This window comes from Aquarana catesbeiana, linkage group LG12 (genome assembly GCF_042186555.1).
Source record: "Aquarana catesbeiana isolate 2022-GZ linkage group LG12, ASM4218655v1, whole genome shotgun sequence".
NCBI lineage: Eukaryota > Metazoa > Chordata > Amphibia > Anura > Ranidae > Aquarana > Aquarana catesbeiana.
The window spans coordinates 19,355,956-19,372,753 of record NC_133335.1 but is presented as its reverse complement, the minus strand read 5'-3'; the positions used below and the strand labels follow the sequence as shown (position 1 = coordinate 19,372,753).

At 44.4% G+C, this 16,798-nt stretch overlaps 1 protein-coding gene across 2 annotated transcripts in view; it reads right to left on the bottom strand.

The window, feature by feature from the left end:
• LOC141113944 (bactericidal permeability-increasing protein-like) overlaps positions 1 to 16,798 on the bottom strand; it is a 75,769-nt gene that overhangs the window by 35,112 nt on the left and 23,859 nt on the right. Inside the window, exons 1-5 of one of the 2 annotated variants that reach the window (XM_073607317.1) lie at positions 12,945 to 13,314; positions 12,416 to 12,508; positions 9,259 to 9,364; positions 6,504 to 6,618; positions 1,009 to 1,137 (exon numbers count right to left, since the gene is read on the bottom strand). In XM_073607317.1, coding sequence (XP_073463418.1) covers positions 1,009 to 1,137; positions 6,504 to 6,618; positions 9,259 to 9,361 — 347 coding nt within the window. In that variant the 5' untranslated portion in view covers positions 9,362 to 9,364; positions 12,416 to 12,508; positions 12,945 to 13,314. Of the gene's footprint in view, positions 1 to 1,008; positions 1,138 to 6,503; positions 6,619 to 9,258; positions 9,365 to 12,415; positions 12,509 to 12,944; positions 13,315 to 16,798 lie in introns of those variants that run through there. The other variant, XM_073607316.1, reaches the window with a different exon arrangement.

Below are 16,798 nucleotides of genomic sequence, written 5' to 3'. Positions count from 1 at the left end.
CATCTCAAAGATGATCAGAAGAAATGGATAGCACCTGAGTTAAATATATGAGTGTCACAGCAAAGGGTCTGAATACTTAGGACCATGTGATATTTCAGTTTTTCTTTTTTAATAAATCTGCAAAAATGTCAACAATTCTGTGTTTTTCTGTCAATATGGGGTGCTGTGTGTACATTAATGAGGGGAAAAATGAACTTAAAGTGGAGTTCCACCCACTTTTACAACTCTTCAGCATAGGATATTTTTAAATTTTTTTTCTCAGCACCTACTGTATATCTGCTGTATTCATTTTTCACTTCCTCCTCCCTGGCCGTGACCAATCGCATCATTTCCTGTTTGCAATGCCTTCTGGGAAGGGGCGGCAACTTCCTCTGACACTGCCATTGCTATGGAAACCTGACCTGAAACCTATTACACTGCTTGCGCTGCACTGAGCATGTCCGAGATCTACAAGGATGAGATCCAGGAAGAAATACAGTCTGGCTTCAGATGCCCACACTTAAGATGGCCACGGCCTGCTGTAAGTTTATAAAATAACAAACTACTGCTATAAACTAACAAACAGACCTTAGTTTACAGACTAACTTTACTAGAATACATTAAGCTTGTGTATTATAGGGGTATTTTTATTTAAAAAGTATAATTTCAGCCGGAACACCACTTTAAATGATTTTAGCAAATGGCTGCAATATAACAAAGAGTGAAAAATGTAAGGGGGTCTGAATACTTTCCGTCCCCACTGTATATATATATATATATATATATATATATATATATATATATTCAACATTTAAAATGGGCCATGAGCATGAGTGGCGGCTGTCCACACACAGTCCCTGGGCTCACGTCCTGGATGACATGACATGCAGCCTGTTTATGTTGACATTGTCCCTCGTCCAAAATACTTGAGCAATCAGCAGAGTAACGTTGCATAGGAAAATCATTAAACATATTTTCTTTGAATTGGTAATCATTTTGCCACGCATCTAACAAATATGAGACACTCACAACAATGAACTGTGTATCCTTATGTGTCCAACGATCTGAAATTGTCCTTGACGGATAGCCACATTAATTCCAGTGTCTGGGCAATAGGTAAGGTTTGAATCAGAGAAATCTAAGTTCTCGATCTTTAACCTATAGGAAGAAAAAATATATTTGATTAATTTTGTCTGTTTTAGAGGCATTTTGTAAGTCTGAACAGATGTACCCACTGCTGTTCGCTCTCCCAGTTTTGGGTAGAGCGGGGAAGGGTTGGACCCTCTGCCAAGTTTTATTTAGTGCACTAAAGCTGGCCATACACGAGATTTTTCTAACGTTTGTACAAAAATTCTCATCAGTACATTGGATGACTTGATGAATGTCGTCCAAAAGTGCTTTAAAATTTTATTTCCTTTTTAATATTTGATGTTAGAAATTTGCTCAATTGAAAAAAAAATGTCCATCCTGCTAGTTCATATTTGTTTTTTTTACAGAAACAAATGTCCATTTGACCCCCCTAATAAGTAAAAAATCAAATGAACTAGTGTATGACCAGCTTAAATGTTGACACGGCTGTCCAACTCAGAAAAGAGTGACAACATTAGAGCTGAGCTTAGTAAGTGTTGTCACTCAAGGACAGGATATGTCTGTAGATACACCGTTCTATGATCTATGATTTACCTAAAATCAGGACCTTTAAAAAATAAAAATAAAAAAAAGGTGATAATAAAACCTTATTTAAAAAAAATAAAAAATCAACTCTAGATGTCTTTAGTTGCCTTATATGCTGCCTCTCCTGTTTTTCAAGCTTCCCTTTCTAACTGTCGGTCCCATGATTGCTGCCCCCACTTTCCTGTTCTTGGGCGTCTCCTGTGCCCTGTGGGGTCCCTTTGGACCGTGTCATGTTGCACACATGTGCCTTGTTATTACGGCTCTAGGGAACAGGGTGGTCATGTGAGCATAATGTGAGTGAGCTTCAACCAAGAACAGTGCACGCATGCGCTATTTTATGCACAGCTGACATGGGTTGCGCTGGGACATGTGCACGGCTATCACACAAGAGACCTAGTATTGCAGGCGCGAGAGGTCATGTAACCGCTACAGTGCGTGCGTCCCATCTTCCCCGACTGGAAGCTGAAGTTACATCACAATCCACATAAGAGTTCTCCCTTACATCAGGGTCCCCATCAGAGTGTCTCTTTACATCAGTGTCTACATCAGAGTTCCCCCTTACATCAGGGTTCACATAAGAGTTTTCCCTTATATCAGGGTCCACATCAGAGTTCCCCATTACATCAGGGTCCACATCAGAGTTCCCCATTACATCAGGGTCCACATCAGAGTTCCCCCTTACATCAGTGTCCACATCAGAGTTCCCCATTACATCAGGGTCCACATCAGAGTTCCCCATTACATCAGGGTCCACATCAGAGTTCCCCCTTACATCAGTGTCCACATCAGAGTTCCCCCTTACATCAGGGTTCACATAAGAGTTCTCCCTTACATCAGGGTCCACATCAGAGTTCCCCCTTACATCAGGGTCCACATCAGAGTTCCCCCTTACATCAGTGTCCACATCAGAGTTCCCCATTACATCAGGGTCCACATCAGAGTTCCCCCTTACATCAGTGTCCACATCAGAGTTCCCCCTTACATCAGGGTTCACATAAGAGTTCTCCCTTACATCAGGGTCCACATCAGAGTTCCCCCTTACATCAGGGTCTACATCAGAGTTCCCCCTTTACATCAGTGTCCACATCAGAGTTCCCCATTACATCAGGGTCCACATCAGAGTTCCCCATTACATCAGGGTCCACATCAGAGTTCCCCATTACATCAGGGTCCACATCAGAGTTCCCCCTTACATCAGGGTCCACATCAGAGTTCCCCATTACATCAGGGTCCACATCAGAGTTCCCCCTTACATCAGGGTCCACATCAGAGTTCCCCCTTACATCAGGGTCCACATCAGAGTTCCCCCTTTACATCAGTGTCCACATCAGAGTTCCCCATTACATCAGGGTCCACATCAGATTTCCCCATTACATCAGTGTCCACATCAGAGTTCCCCATTACATCAGGGTCCACATCAGAGTTCCCCCTTACATCAGGGTCCACATCAGAGTTCCCCATTACATCAGGGTCCACATCAGAGTTCCCCCTTACATCAGTGTCCACATCAGAGTTCCCCCTTACATCAGGGTTCACATAAGAGTTCTCCCTTACATCAGGGTCCACATCAGAGTTCCCCCTTACATCAGGGTCTACATCAGAGTTCCCCCTTTACATCAGTGTCCACATCAGAGTTCCCCATTACATCAGGGTCCACATCAGAGTTCCCCCTTTACATCAATGTCCACATCAGAGTTCCCCATTACATCCAGTGTCTCTTTACATCAGTGTCCACATCAGAGTTCCCCATTACATCAGGGTCCACATCAGAGTTCTCCCTTTACATCAGTGTCCACATCAGAGTTCTCCCTTACATCAGGGTCCACATCAGAGTTCCCCCTTTACATCAATGTCCACATCAGAGTTCCCTATTACATCAGGGTCCACATCAGAGTTTCCCCATTACATCAGGGTCCACATCAGAGTTCCCCCATTACATCAATGTCCACATCAGAGTTCCCCATTACATCAGGGTCCACATCAGAGTTCCCCATTACATCAGGGTTCACATAAGAGTTCTCCCTTATATCAGTGTCCACATCAGAGTTCCCCATTACATCAGGGTCCACATCAGAGTTCCCCATTACATCAGGGTCCACATCAGAGTTCCCCATTACATCAGGGTTCACATAAGAGTTCTCCCTTATATCAGTGTCCACATCAGAGTTCCCCATTACATCAAGGTCCACATCAGAGTTCCCCCTTACATCAGTGTCCACATCAGAGTTCCCCATTACATCAGGGTCCACATCAGAGTTCCCCATTACATCAGTGTCCACATCAGAGTTCCCCATTACATCAGGGTCCACATCAGAGTTCCCCCTTACATCAGGGTCCACATCAGAGTTCCCCCTTACATCAGGGTCCACATCAGAGTTCCCCATTACATCAGGGTCCACATCAGAGTTCCCCATTACATCAGGGTCCACATCAGAGTTCTCCATTACATCAGGGTCCACATAAGAGTTCTCCCTTACATCAGGGTCCACATCAGAGTTCCCCCATTACATCAGTGTCCACATCAGAGTTCCCCATTACATCAGGGTCCACATCAGAGTTCCCCCTTTACATCAATGTCCACATCAGAGTTCCCCATTACATCCAGTGTCTCTTTACATCAGTGTCCACATCAGAGTTCCCCATTACATCAGGGTCCACATCAGAGTTCCCCATTACATCAGGGTCCACATCAGAGTTCCCCATTACATCAGGGTCCACATCAGAGTTCCCCATTACATCAGGGTCCACATCAGAGTTCCCCATTACATCAGGGTCCACATCAGAGTTCTCCCATTACATCAGGGTCCACATCAGAGTTCCCCATTACATCAGGGTCCACATCAGAGTTCCCCATTACATCAGGGTCCACATCAGAGTTCTCCCATTACATCAGGGTCCACATCAGAGTTCCCCATTACATCAGGGTCCACATCAGAGTTCCCCATTACATCAGGGTCCACATCAGAGTTCCCCATTACATCAGGGTCCACATCAGAGTTCCCCATTACATCAGGGTCCACATCAGAGTTCCCCATTACATCAGGGTCCACATCAGAGTTCCCCATTACATCAGGGTCCACATCAGAGTTCCCCATTACATCAGGGTCCACATCAGAGTTCCCCATTACATCAGGGTTCACATAAGAGTTCTCCCTTATATCAGTGTCCACATCAGAGTTCCCCATTACATCAGGGTCCACATCAGAGTTCCCCATTACATCAGGGTCCACATCAGAGTTCCCCATTACATCAGGGTCAACATCAGAGTTCCCCATTACATCAGGGTCCACATCAGAGTTCCCCATTACATCAGGGTCCACATCAGAGTTCCTCATTACATCAGGGTCCACATCAGAGTTCCCCATTACATCAGGGTCAACATCAGAGTTCCCCATTACATCAGGGTCCACATCAGAGTTCCCCATTACATCAGGGTCCACATCAGAGTTCCCCATTACATCAGGGTCCACATCAGAGTTCCCCATTACATCAGGGTCCACATCAGAGTTCCCCATTACATCAGGGTCCACATCAGAGTTCCCCATTACATCAGGGTCCACATCAGAGTTCCCCATTACATCAGGGTCCACATCAGAGTTCCCCATTTACATCAGTGTCCACATCAGAGTTCCCCATTACATCAGGGTCCACATCAGAGTTCCCCCTTACATCAGGGTCCACATCAGAGTTCCCCATTTACATCAGTGTCCACATCAGAGTTCCCCATTACATCAGGGTCCACATCAGAGTTCCCCCTTACATCAGGGTCCACATCAGAGTTCCCCATTACATCAGGGTCCACATCAGAGTTCCCCCTTTACATCAGTGTCCACATCAGAGTTCCCCATTACATCAGGGTCCACATCAGAGTTCCCCATTACATCAGGGTCCACATCAGATTTCCCCATTACATCAGTGTCCACATCAGAGTTCCCCATTACATCAGGGTCCACATCAGATTTCCCCATTACATCAGTGTCCACATCAGAGTTCCCCATTACATCAGGGTCCACATCAGATTTCCCCATTACATCAGGGTCCACATCAGAGTTCCCCATTACATCAGGGTCCACATCAGAGTTCCCCATTACATCAGGGTTCACATAAGAGTTCCCCCCCTACATCAGGGTCCACATCACAGGTCTCCCTTATATCAGGGTCCACATCAGAGGTCTCCCTTATATCAGGGTCCACATCAGAGGTCCCCCTTACATCAGGGTCCACATCAGAGGTCTCCCTTATATCAGGGTCCACATCAGAGGTCTCCCTTACATCAGGGTCCACATCAGAGGTCTCCCTTATATCAGGGTCCACATCAGAGTTCCCCCTTACATCAGGGTCCACATCACAGGTCTCCCTTATATCAGGGTCCACATCAGAGGTCTCCCTTACATCAGGGTCCACATCAGAGTCCCCCCTTATATCAGGGTCCACATCAGAGTCCCCCCTTATATCAGGGTCCATGTACCTGACCTTAGTCATCAATAAGTGCACATTATGCTAATGCCACTGACCATCACTGTAGTCTGGAAAACAATCTTGCAGTGTGCTGGATATGGCCCGCGGGCTGTAGTTTGGAGACCTCTGGTTTAGGTGAACGCTTTCATATATACTGTATAAAAGAGGAGGGATAAGATCTACAGTATGTTAAACTTTTTGACACTGCAGGAAACAACATACCGGTATTTGGTGTGAGTGCTTGTGTTTCGACACAGTTTAATGTTTTGGGGTTTTCATTTCTTAATCTTTTAAGAGATACACATGAATCAGATCAGCTTTACGTGGAGCTGTGCGATTTTAAAACCACGTTATTCCTGATCAGGATCTCATCAGGGATGTCTCCAACTTACTCTGTAACGTAGTATTTTACATTTCCTATTACTGCAACTTTGACGGTGCCATCAATGTCGGGGATGTGGATAGTCGACAATTGCTTTTGCAGCTCTTCTAGCCCCACTTTCCAACCTGTGAATAAAAGAATGATGTGTTAAACAATACGCAGAGCCCGTCCGGTGAGGAGCACCAAAAAAGAGTAATACTGAGTATTATTACACAACTCCTTATAATGATACACCAACTTACCACCCTTCTCTTTATTCAGGTAATGCCCCACCCAACCCCATTACTTTCCTATTACATGCAGTTTGCAACCTTTTGCCATTAATGTCTAGTCACTCTCACTCCCTTTCGTGTCTTCAGAACAGGAACTAAGGGTAAATCTCCCTAATGGGACAGATGGAAAAAAAAAAAAAACTTTACCCTAACAATAACAAAAAATAGAGAGGGTTTTGGCTTTAGATACTCAGTTGGCAGAGTAGTGATGTTGCCAGACAGGTTGAACCCAGCAAGGCGTATGCCCGATGAGTCAACCAAACTTTTGGTGTAACACACCCAAGGAGGTGGGGGTTCTTGGGGTGCTATAATAATAATATTTAACCACTTCACCTCCGGAAGATTTTACCCCCCCCCCCCCTTCATTACCAGGCCATTTTTTTGTTTTTTTTGTTTTGCTATTTAGCACTGCGCTACTTTAATTTGTAAGTGTGTGGTTGTGCAACGCTGTACCCAAATTAAACCTATTTCATTTTTTTCACACTAATAGCTTTATATAATAGCTTTCTTCTGGTCATATTTAATCACCACTGGGGTTTTTATTTTTACAATCTAAATGAAAAAAGACTGAAAATTTTGAAAGAAAAACAATATTTTTTTTTTACTTTTCTTACATAGACAAAAAAGCAATTAAAAAAAAATCAAATTTCTTCATAAATTTTGGCCGAAATGTATTCTGCTACATGCTACATTTTTGGCTACATGTCTTTTGTAAAAGAAAAAAAAAATCCCTATTTGCTATTAAGCACTGCGCTACTTTAATTGGTAATTGTGTGGTCGTGCAACGCTATACCCAAATGAAACTTGTATCATATTTTTCACACTAAGCTTTCTTCTGGTCGTGTTTGATCACCACTGGGATTTTTATTTTTGCAATCTAAACGAAAAAAGACTGAAAATTTTGAAAGAAAAACAATATTTTTTTACTTTTCTCACAGATACAATAAAGAAATTAAAAAAAATCAAAACTCTTATTAAATTTTGGCCAAAATGTATTCTGCTACATGTTACATTTTGGGCTAAATATCTTTGGTAAAAAAAAAAAAAAAAATCCCAATAAGTGTATATTGATTGGCCTGAGTGAAAGTTCTAGCGTCTACAAACTTTGGTATATACTGTATACTGGAACATTTTTTTTTCTCTCTTTTTTTCTTGCAAAATCTGGTGCAGCTGTGCATGGTAGTCGGTCAGCTCCTGGCTGGGTTTACACTGAATTCGGATGCGGCTCACAGCAGGAGTCCGGTCTGTCCCTGTTGTCTGTTTCCGGGACAAATGAGGCCCAAATTTTTGCCCAAATTCGGACCTTTAATACGGGGCCAAAGACACACAGGACCCTTGTGCAATCCTCTCCGCAGCCGCCGCGGAGATGTGTAAGCCGGCTCCACTGAGAGCCATGCAACGCTCTCCTGTCATGCGAATTGGATCCAATTGCCACTAGTGTGAACCCAGCCTCTAACTTCAATTAAGCTTTGACAAAAAAAACCTGGATTGGTTTCTATGCAGAGCTGAACCATATTTTTGCATATCTAGTTTTAGTAAATCAACCCCTGACATTGGGGGGGGGGACTGACTAAATGCCACTGACCTAGCCAGTGACACTAATACAGTGATCGGTGATAATACTATACACTGTCACTGTACTGACACTCGCTGGGAAGGGGTTAACATCCAGGGTACAATGTGGGTACAATGTGGGGGATCAAAGGGTTAAATGTGTGCCTAACAATGTGTATAACGTGTGCTGATTTTACTAACAAATCTCTTTGTTTCTTATCCCTGCTTACCAGGGATAAGAAACAGAGAGATCGTTCCCTCTGTACAGAGCCCTGCATTGATTGTCAACACAGGGCTCTGGGCTGTGATTGGACACAGCCAATCAGCAGGTCCCAGGCATGAATCATTGGCCAGAACTTGCTGATAGACTACCTGCTGTGTACAGCGGGTGTCGGCGGGGGGAGGGGGGCACATGCACGCACCCGAAACCCGGAAGCAGGTAGCGACGTACCAGTACATCGGTTTGCCTGCATGGGCCGGCCCGCCGCAGTCCTCAATTGATTAATGGCTACTAAAGAGTGATGCGCATTTGCAGCACATTTCCAAAACGCGCGGCAAAGCCGCGAACACATGAAGCGTATGACGTGTCTAGGGTTTGCATTGACTTATTTATGGAATATATAAACAGGATGAACACGAGACAGAAATCAAAGACTGGTGACATGGTAAGAGGCAAACGCAGAGCGCGCCTTTCATTCTAGCCTGGCCTAGTGCACCAGATCGCTATAATTTCCCAATTAGAAAATTAAAAAATCATGGTTGGATTAAATATAATGTATTCATGGGCATTTGTCTAGCATACCAAAAATCACACAATATATGAATGACAACTGAAATGTGTTATTCCCGCATGAATCTTCAGGCAAATAAAGAAAAGCAGTCAATCAGCAGCTTTCCTGATTGGACCATTGCCGCTCCCCCCCCCCCCCGATCACTCACCGTACTCTAGACCCTTCAGAGTCAGCCTTCCAATAACACCTGGGTCCGTCTTCTTGGCCTCTAACAGAATGAAAGCCATAGCCAAGATCACGATCCCCTTCATTATCTGCAAGAAAGGAACATGAGCCAATCAGAGGACATATAAACCATCTTTGGTGAATGCTGCAGCTTCTTCAGTATAACTACTTATGCTACACAAGTGTATCTTCACATTTATCTAGGAGGGTAGAGGCTATGTGGACGGTGCATCAGCATTTGTTTGCGCCACAATTTCATTTGTTGTTTCTCAAGTAGTCGAATTTTCCGCGGACAAACATTGGATGGCAGGCTTAGAAATTTTCCGCGGACAAATGTGTGTTATCGGATTTTCAGAGCATGTGTACACAAGTCCGTCGGACAAAAGTCCAAAGTACAAACACGCATGCTCAGAAGCAAGGACGGGCCAGAAGCAGTCGGTCTTGTAAACTCGCGTTCGCAATGGAGAATTAACATTCGTGACGCGGCAAATTATGAAATCTCCAAATGCATCGCACAATTCTCTTCTTCTTTAATGGGATAATAATGAAGCTGTTTTGCTGGTGATACTGATGGAGTTATTGCAAACGTATTTTCAAAGGCTTTTTTTCTAGTGATATCAAGAATAATATTTTTATGCTTTTTTTTTTTGGGCAAGTTACCACAACACCATTATCCTGCAGTTTTTAAGATCAAAGATACAACTATGTTGGTGTCCCTTGTCAATTTTACATTGTATTTTTTTTAATGTAACTGCCGACTCCCAAACTGTCATTTGAAGTAAAACACATAGCCAAGTATTATTCTACACAATTTTTTTATTGTGCATTAAAAAAAGAAAACAAATAAAATTAGACATGCTATATGCCAAAAGAACTTAACCAAAAAGTACATTCTATGCATCCAAAAATATAGAAAATATACCAAATCAAATCATTATTATTCAACCAAAAAATAAAATAAAAGCCTCATGCATGTGTCCTGCTTCTTAATATAGGGGGTGAGCAATGCCAAGAGTTGGTGAAAGCAGGGGTCCGTCATCCGGAGATAATTCCGAAAATCATCCGGATTATTCTCCTGGAGCTCCCGCAGCAAAGGCATATGACATAATTGGTCACAATTAATAAAGCAAACAATTTTTGGTCCAAGAACTCCTTCTCCTGTTCCTGGACTGGACTGGACTTGGTTCAAAGCAATAACTCCAAAACACATTATCTCTTTCGATTCCGCAACATGGCAGGTTGACAAACGGCCATTCAGAAACAAACTGCACGAAATGAAAAACGCGAAATGAAAAGCGCAAAATGAAAAGCGCAAATCACTCACCAAACTTCTACTAACACGAAATTAGCAGAAGGAGCCCAAAGGGTGGCGCATGATAATTGAACTTCCTCTTTGAAGTCTCCTAGTACGTCTAATACGTCACTACGCTCGTGTTTGTTGGCCAACAATTCCTTGCCAACGCCCTTCGGACAAAAGTCCGACGTTTTGTCTTCGCAAAATATGATCATGTGTACGAAGCTTAAGTGTTGGATGAAATGATAAAGGGTTAGGGGTTAGAACTTTGGTCTGGTGTTATTGCTATCTGTAGCCCCATTGGGAAGATTTTATCTCACTTCCTATCTCAGTGACAACCCTGTCACTGGGACAGAAAATGAGAGGAGGTCACCGCAACAGGCCACAGACACCAGAGTTCTAACTCCTTGTCACTCCATCCAACACAAAAGGTGATAGCATATCTCAAATAAAATTTTCAAATCCTTGACAGTTTCCTTTATATCTCGGGGGCTCTATTGGTGAAATCTCTGTGCTGAATCTTGGGCCTCTACACCTGCTGTGCCAACTAAGAGGGGTTCCCACCATCCCTGTGCTGAGTTCCCGGGTCTGTACACTTGTTGTCTGGGCCTGTACATCTGCTGTGCCCATTATTAAGTGGTTCCCACCATCATTCCTTGTGCTGAGTTCCCAGGTCTGTACACCCGCTGTGCTCAGTATGAGGTGTTCCCACCATCCATGCGCTGAGTTCCTGCGTCTATACACTTTTTGTCCCCATTATGAGGTGTTCCCACCATCCTTATGTGAGTTCCCGGGTCTGTACCCCTGCTCTACCCATTATGAGGGGTTCCCACCATTCCTGTGCTGAGCAACTGGGCCTCTACATCTGCTGTGCCCATTGTGAGGGGTTCCCACCATCCTTCCTTGTGCTGAGTTCCCAGGTCTGTACACCTGCTGTGCCTATTATGAGGGGTTCCCACCATCCCTGTGCTGAGTTCCTAGGTCTGTACACCTGCTGTGCCTATTATGAGGGGTTCCCACCATCCCTGTGCTGAGTTCCTAGGTCTGTACACCTGCTGTGCCTATTATGAGGGGTTCCCACCATCCCTGTGCTGAGTTCCTAGGTCTGTATCCCTGCTGTACTCATTATGAGGGGTTCCCACCATCCCCTTTCCAAGTTCCCAGGTCTGTACCCCTGCTGTGTCCATTTTGAGGGGTTCCCACCATCCCTGTGCTGAGTTCCTGGATCTGTACACCTGCTGTGCCCATTATGAGGGGTTCCCACCATCCCTGTGCTGAGTTCCTGGGTCTGTACATCTGCTGTGCCCATTATGAGGGGTTCCCACCATCCCTGTGCTGAGTTCTCGGGTCTGTACATCTGCTGTGCCCATTATGAGGGGTTCCTACCATCCCTGTGCTGAGTTCTCGGGTCTGTACATCTGCTGTGCCCATTATGAGGGGTTCCCACCATCCCTGTGCTGAGTTCCAGAACAAAGCCAGGAATTATAAAAACAAAATCTCGCCATTGGAGCGCCCACCACATACAAATCCAGGGGATGACTCCATTCACCATTCTCTACTATAAGGTCACATTTGGGTGGACTGATGCCTTAAACTCAGTAGTTTAATAATGCGTGTTACAACATCTGTCTACACTATGACCCTCATCCTTCCAACCAAATTGCATTCAGTGTGCTAATCATCGACTATGTTGAGCCAAAACTATTTTTGGGGGCTTCACATAGACTTGTACCAACAATGGAAATTCCCAAGGACAGTTTGCAAGGACAGTTTGCCAATCTTTGCACTTTTGCTGGAAATCAGAGACAATTGGAAATATTGGTAATTATGTGAATAGGATACGTACCGGGCGACGTCTCTCCCCGTCCAATCAGGTGGCGCAGAATTCTCTCCGATGTCTCTCCAGCTTCTCAGTAAATCGTATTCTGTATTCAGCAGTCTGTGGTGAGAGTTTATACCAAGAGTGAAAGAAGGAAGTAAACTGGGAGGAGTTTGAGTCAGCAAAACGAGTGTGCAAAATTATCGAGACAAATACTTCAGATCCAAACACCTCCCACAGACAGACAGACAGACAGACTGACAACCTGTGCACAGTGTTTATGTATCACTCATCTTCAGTTCAGGATAGTCCCAGAAAGGACCAATCACACATTTGTTACCTTGTGTCTTCACTTCACCGCTAGAGAACAAATAATCCCAGTCTACTAAGATCTGAAATGGTGTGCCAGAGACTTAAAGGGTCAGTCCGCCCAGAAGTGGTATTTTAGGTTTAGGTGGAGTCTGGAGGGTAGTGTTAGCCCCTGGAGTTCTATTGGTCTCGGATGTTCTAACAGCAAGATCTCCCGGACATAATTCAAAAATCAGCCCCTGCATACCTGGAAGCATAGCTCCCAACTGTCCCTGATTTCCATCTCCTGAGGGGGGCGTGTCCTAGCCCTGCATACTTTGGCTAATAGGTGTCCCTCGTTCCCATCTGAAAAAGTTGGGAGGCATGCCTGGGAGTTTTGGTGAAGTTTGGTAACCTTGGTAAGATAGTCATTTTTTTTTTTTTTTTTTTGCCTTCCTTTCCCCATACCTCCCAACTTTTTGAGATGGGAATGAGAGACACCTATCAGCGAAAGTATGCAGGCATAGGACACACCCCTTGCCACGCCCCCTTAAAGGAGAATTGTACAAAAAAAACAAGATTTGTTAAACCCACAAATGCTTTTTTAACTACGACTATTCCTTTATATTGGCTTTTGGAATTTACAAATGCAGCAATTTAGAAATCAGATGAAAGGTTTAGCATTGGAAAACACTTTTTGAAAGATAAAAAGTGCATTTTATATACAACTATATAGATCAGACCAAAATGAGGGACAAATGAGGAGGAATGAGGGACAGAGGGACATTGCTCCAAATCAGGGACAGTTGGGAGCTGTGCTTTCCCAGTGACCCCCGTTACCCCTTACTTCTTGTCCTGTTGTCACAGGGGGGGGGTTCCCAAGACACACAGTGCAGCTGATTTATTTAAAGCAAGTAGGCTGTTGACTTTGCAAGGGAATTTTCCCTTAGCTTAGTGAAGGAAGTTAAGCTATGCCAACCTTTATCTTTATCTTTAAACTATGTGTACAAAAGAAAACCTTTTTTTGTCCTTGCATGTGGTTGGGAACTCCCCTGCAAAGTTATTAGTCAAAGTGATACTAAGGCTCTGTTTCCACTACTGTTAGTTGTTTTGCGACTTGACGCATGTCAAGTCGTATGACAAGTCAAAACCCACGTATTTCAATGGTCCCCATTCTAATTGGTGCGACTCAAGTCGCAGCGACTCCAAAAAAGGTTCTTGCACTACAGGATCATTTTTTATTTTTTTTTAAATAACAAACATATCATACTTACCTCCACTGTGCAGCTCGTTTTGCACAGAGTGAATGAATGAATGAATGAATGATTCGTAAAGCGCTGCAAATGCAAACCGAATCGCCTCAAGGCTCTATGGCCCCGAACATCCATTTCTGGGGTCCCTCGGCGGCTCTTCCCCACATTAGATAACCCCCTAGGAGAAGAGCTCTCCCGGGGGGGGGTTACCTTGCGGGTATTTGGCGTCCATAGAGGCCCCGCCCCACCGGCGCCCGCGTCATTGGATTTGATTGACAGCAGCGGGAGTCAGTGGCTGCGCTGCTATCAATCTATCCAATCAAGAGCCGGGAGCCTGTGGAGAGAGGGACGCCTGGGGACGTGCCAACGGAAATTCAGGGCTCAGGTAAAATGGGGGGGGGGCAGGGGGGCCGGTGACTGCAAAGTTTTTTTTCACCATAATGCATAGGATACATGAAAAAACACGAACCTTTACAACCCCTTTCAAAGATAACTTCACTTTAAAAAAAATAAATGCACTTTTTTTTGCAGGTAAAAAAATATGCATTCTTTTTTTTTTTTTTTTTTTGGAACCTGTAAAGCATTGCACCCGCAATCAACAGATCACTGGTGCCATGCGCATCTCCTGCAGATCTGTCAGTGTACAGTGCCTTGAAAAAGTATTCATACCCCTTTATATTTTCCACATTTTATCATGTTACAACCAAAAACGTAAATGTATTTTATTGGGATTTTATGTGATAGACCAACACAAAGTGGCACATAATTGTGAAGTGGAAGGAAAATGATAAATGTTTTTCAAAATTCTTTACAAATAAATATCTGAAAAGTGTGGGGGGCATTTGTATTCAGCCCCCTTTACTCTGATACCCCCTAACTAAAATCTAGTGGAACCAATTGCCTTCAGAAGTCACCTAATTAGTAAATAGAGTCCATCTGTGTGTAATTTAATCTCAGTATAAACACAGCTGTTCTTTTAAGCCCTTAGAGGTTTGTTAGAGAACCTTAGTGAACAAACAGCATCATAAAGGCCAAGGAACACACCAGACAGGTCAGGGATAAAGTTGTGTAGAAATTTAAAGCAGGGTTAGGTTATGTAAAAATATATCCTAAGCTTTGAACATCTCACGGAGCTCTGTTCAATCCATCATCCGAAAATGGAAAGAGTATGGCACAACTGCAAACCTACAAAGACATGGCCGTCCACCTAAACTGACCGGCCGGGCAAGGAGAGCATTCATCAGAGAAGCAGCCAAGAGGCCCATGGTAACTCTGGAGGAGCTGCAGAGATCCACAGCTCAGGTGGGAGAATCTGTCCACAGGACAACTATTATGCCGCGTATACACGAGCGGACTTTACGGCAGACTTTGCCCGGCGGGCTTTTCTACGTACTTTACGACGGACTTTCTGAATGAACGGACTTGCCTACACACAATCCACCAAAGTCCGTCGAATTCATATGTGATGACGTACACCGGACTAAAACAAGGAAGTTCATAGCCAGTAGCCAATAACTGCCCTAGCGTGGCTTTATGTCCGTCGAACTAGCATACAGACGAGCGGACTTTTCGACCGGACTCGATTTCGACGGATTAATTTAAAACATGTTTCAAATCTAAGTCCGTCCAACTTTTGAGAAAACAAAGTCCGCTGGAGCCCACACACGATCGAATTGTCCGACCAAATCCCGTCCGCTGGGCAAAGTCTGCCGTAAAGTCCGCTCGTGTATACGCGGCATTAGTCGTGCTCTCCACAAATCTGACCTTTATGGAAGAGTGACAAGAAGAAAGACATTGGTGAAAGAAAGTCATAAGAAGTCCTGTTTTCAGTTTGTGAGAAGCCATGTGGAGGACACAGCAAACATGTGGAAGAAGGTGCTCTGGTCAGATGAGACCAAAATTGAACCTAAAAGCAAAACTCTATGTGTGGCGGAAAACTAACACTGCACATCACCCTCAACAAACCATCCCCACCGTGAAACATGGTGGTGGCAGTAACATGTTGTGGGGATGATTTTCTTCAGCAGGGACAGGGATGCTGGTCAGAGTTGATGGGAAGATGGATGGAGCCAAATACAGGGCAATCTTAGAAGAAAACCTGTTATGCCGCGTACACACGGTCGGACTTTTCGTCTACAAAAGTCCGACGGACGCCGACGGACCAAATCCGGCGGACAATCCGATCATGTGTGGGCTTCCCCGGACTTTCAGCGGACTTTTCCAGCCGCAAATCTGATGGACTTTAGATTTGAAACATGCTTCAAATCTTTACGTCATAACTCCGCCGGACCCAGAAATCCGCTCGTCTGTATGCTAGTCCGACGGACAAAAACCGACGCTAGGGCAGCTATTGGCTACTGGCTATCAACTTCCTTATTTTAGTCCGGTGTACGTCATCACGTACGAATCCGTTGGACTTTTGTGTGATCGTGTGTAGGCAAGTCCGTTCGTTAGAAAGTCTGCCGCAAGTCCGCCAAAAGTCCACCAGAAGTCCGTCGAAAGTCTGTCGGACAGGCTGTCGGACTTTTGTAGCCGAAAAGTCCGACCGTGTGTACGCGGCATTAGAGTCTGCAAAAGACTTGAGACTGGGGCGGAGGTTCACCTTCCAGCAGGACAACGACCCTAAACATACAGCCAGAGCTACAATGGAATGGTTTAGATCAAAGCAAAATCATGTGTTAGAATCAAAATCAAAGTCCAGACCTAAATCCAATTGAGAATCTGTGGCAAGACTTGAAAATTGCTGTTCACAGACGCTCTCCATCCAATCTGACAGAGCTTGAGATATTTTGCAAAGAAGAATGGACAAAAATGTCCCTCTCTAGATGTGCAAAGCTGGTAGAGACATCCCCAAAAAGACTTGCAGCTG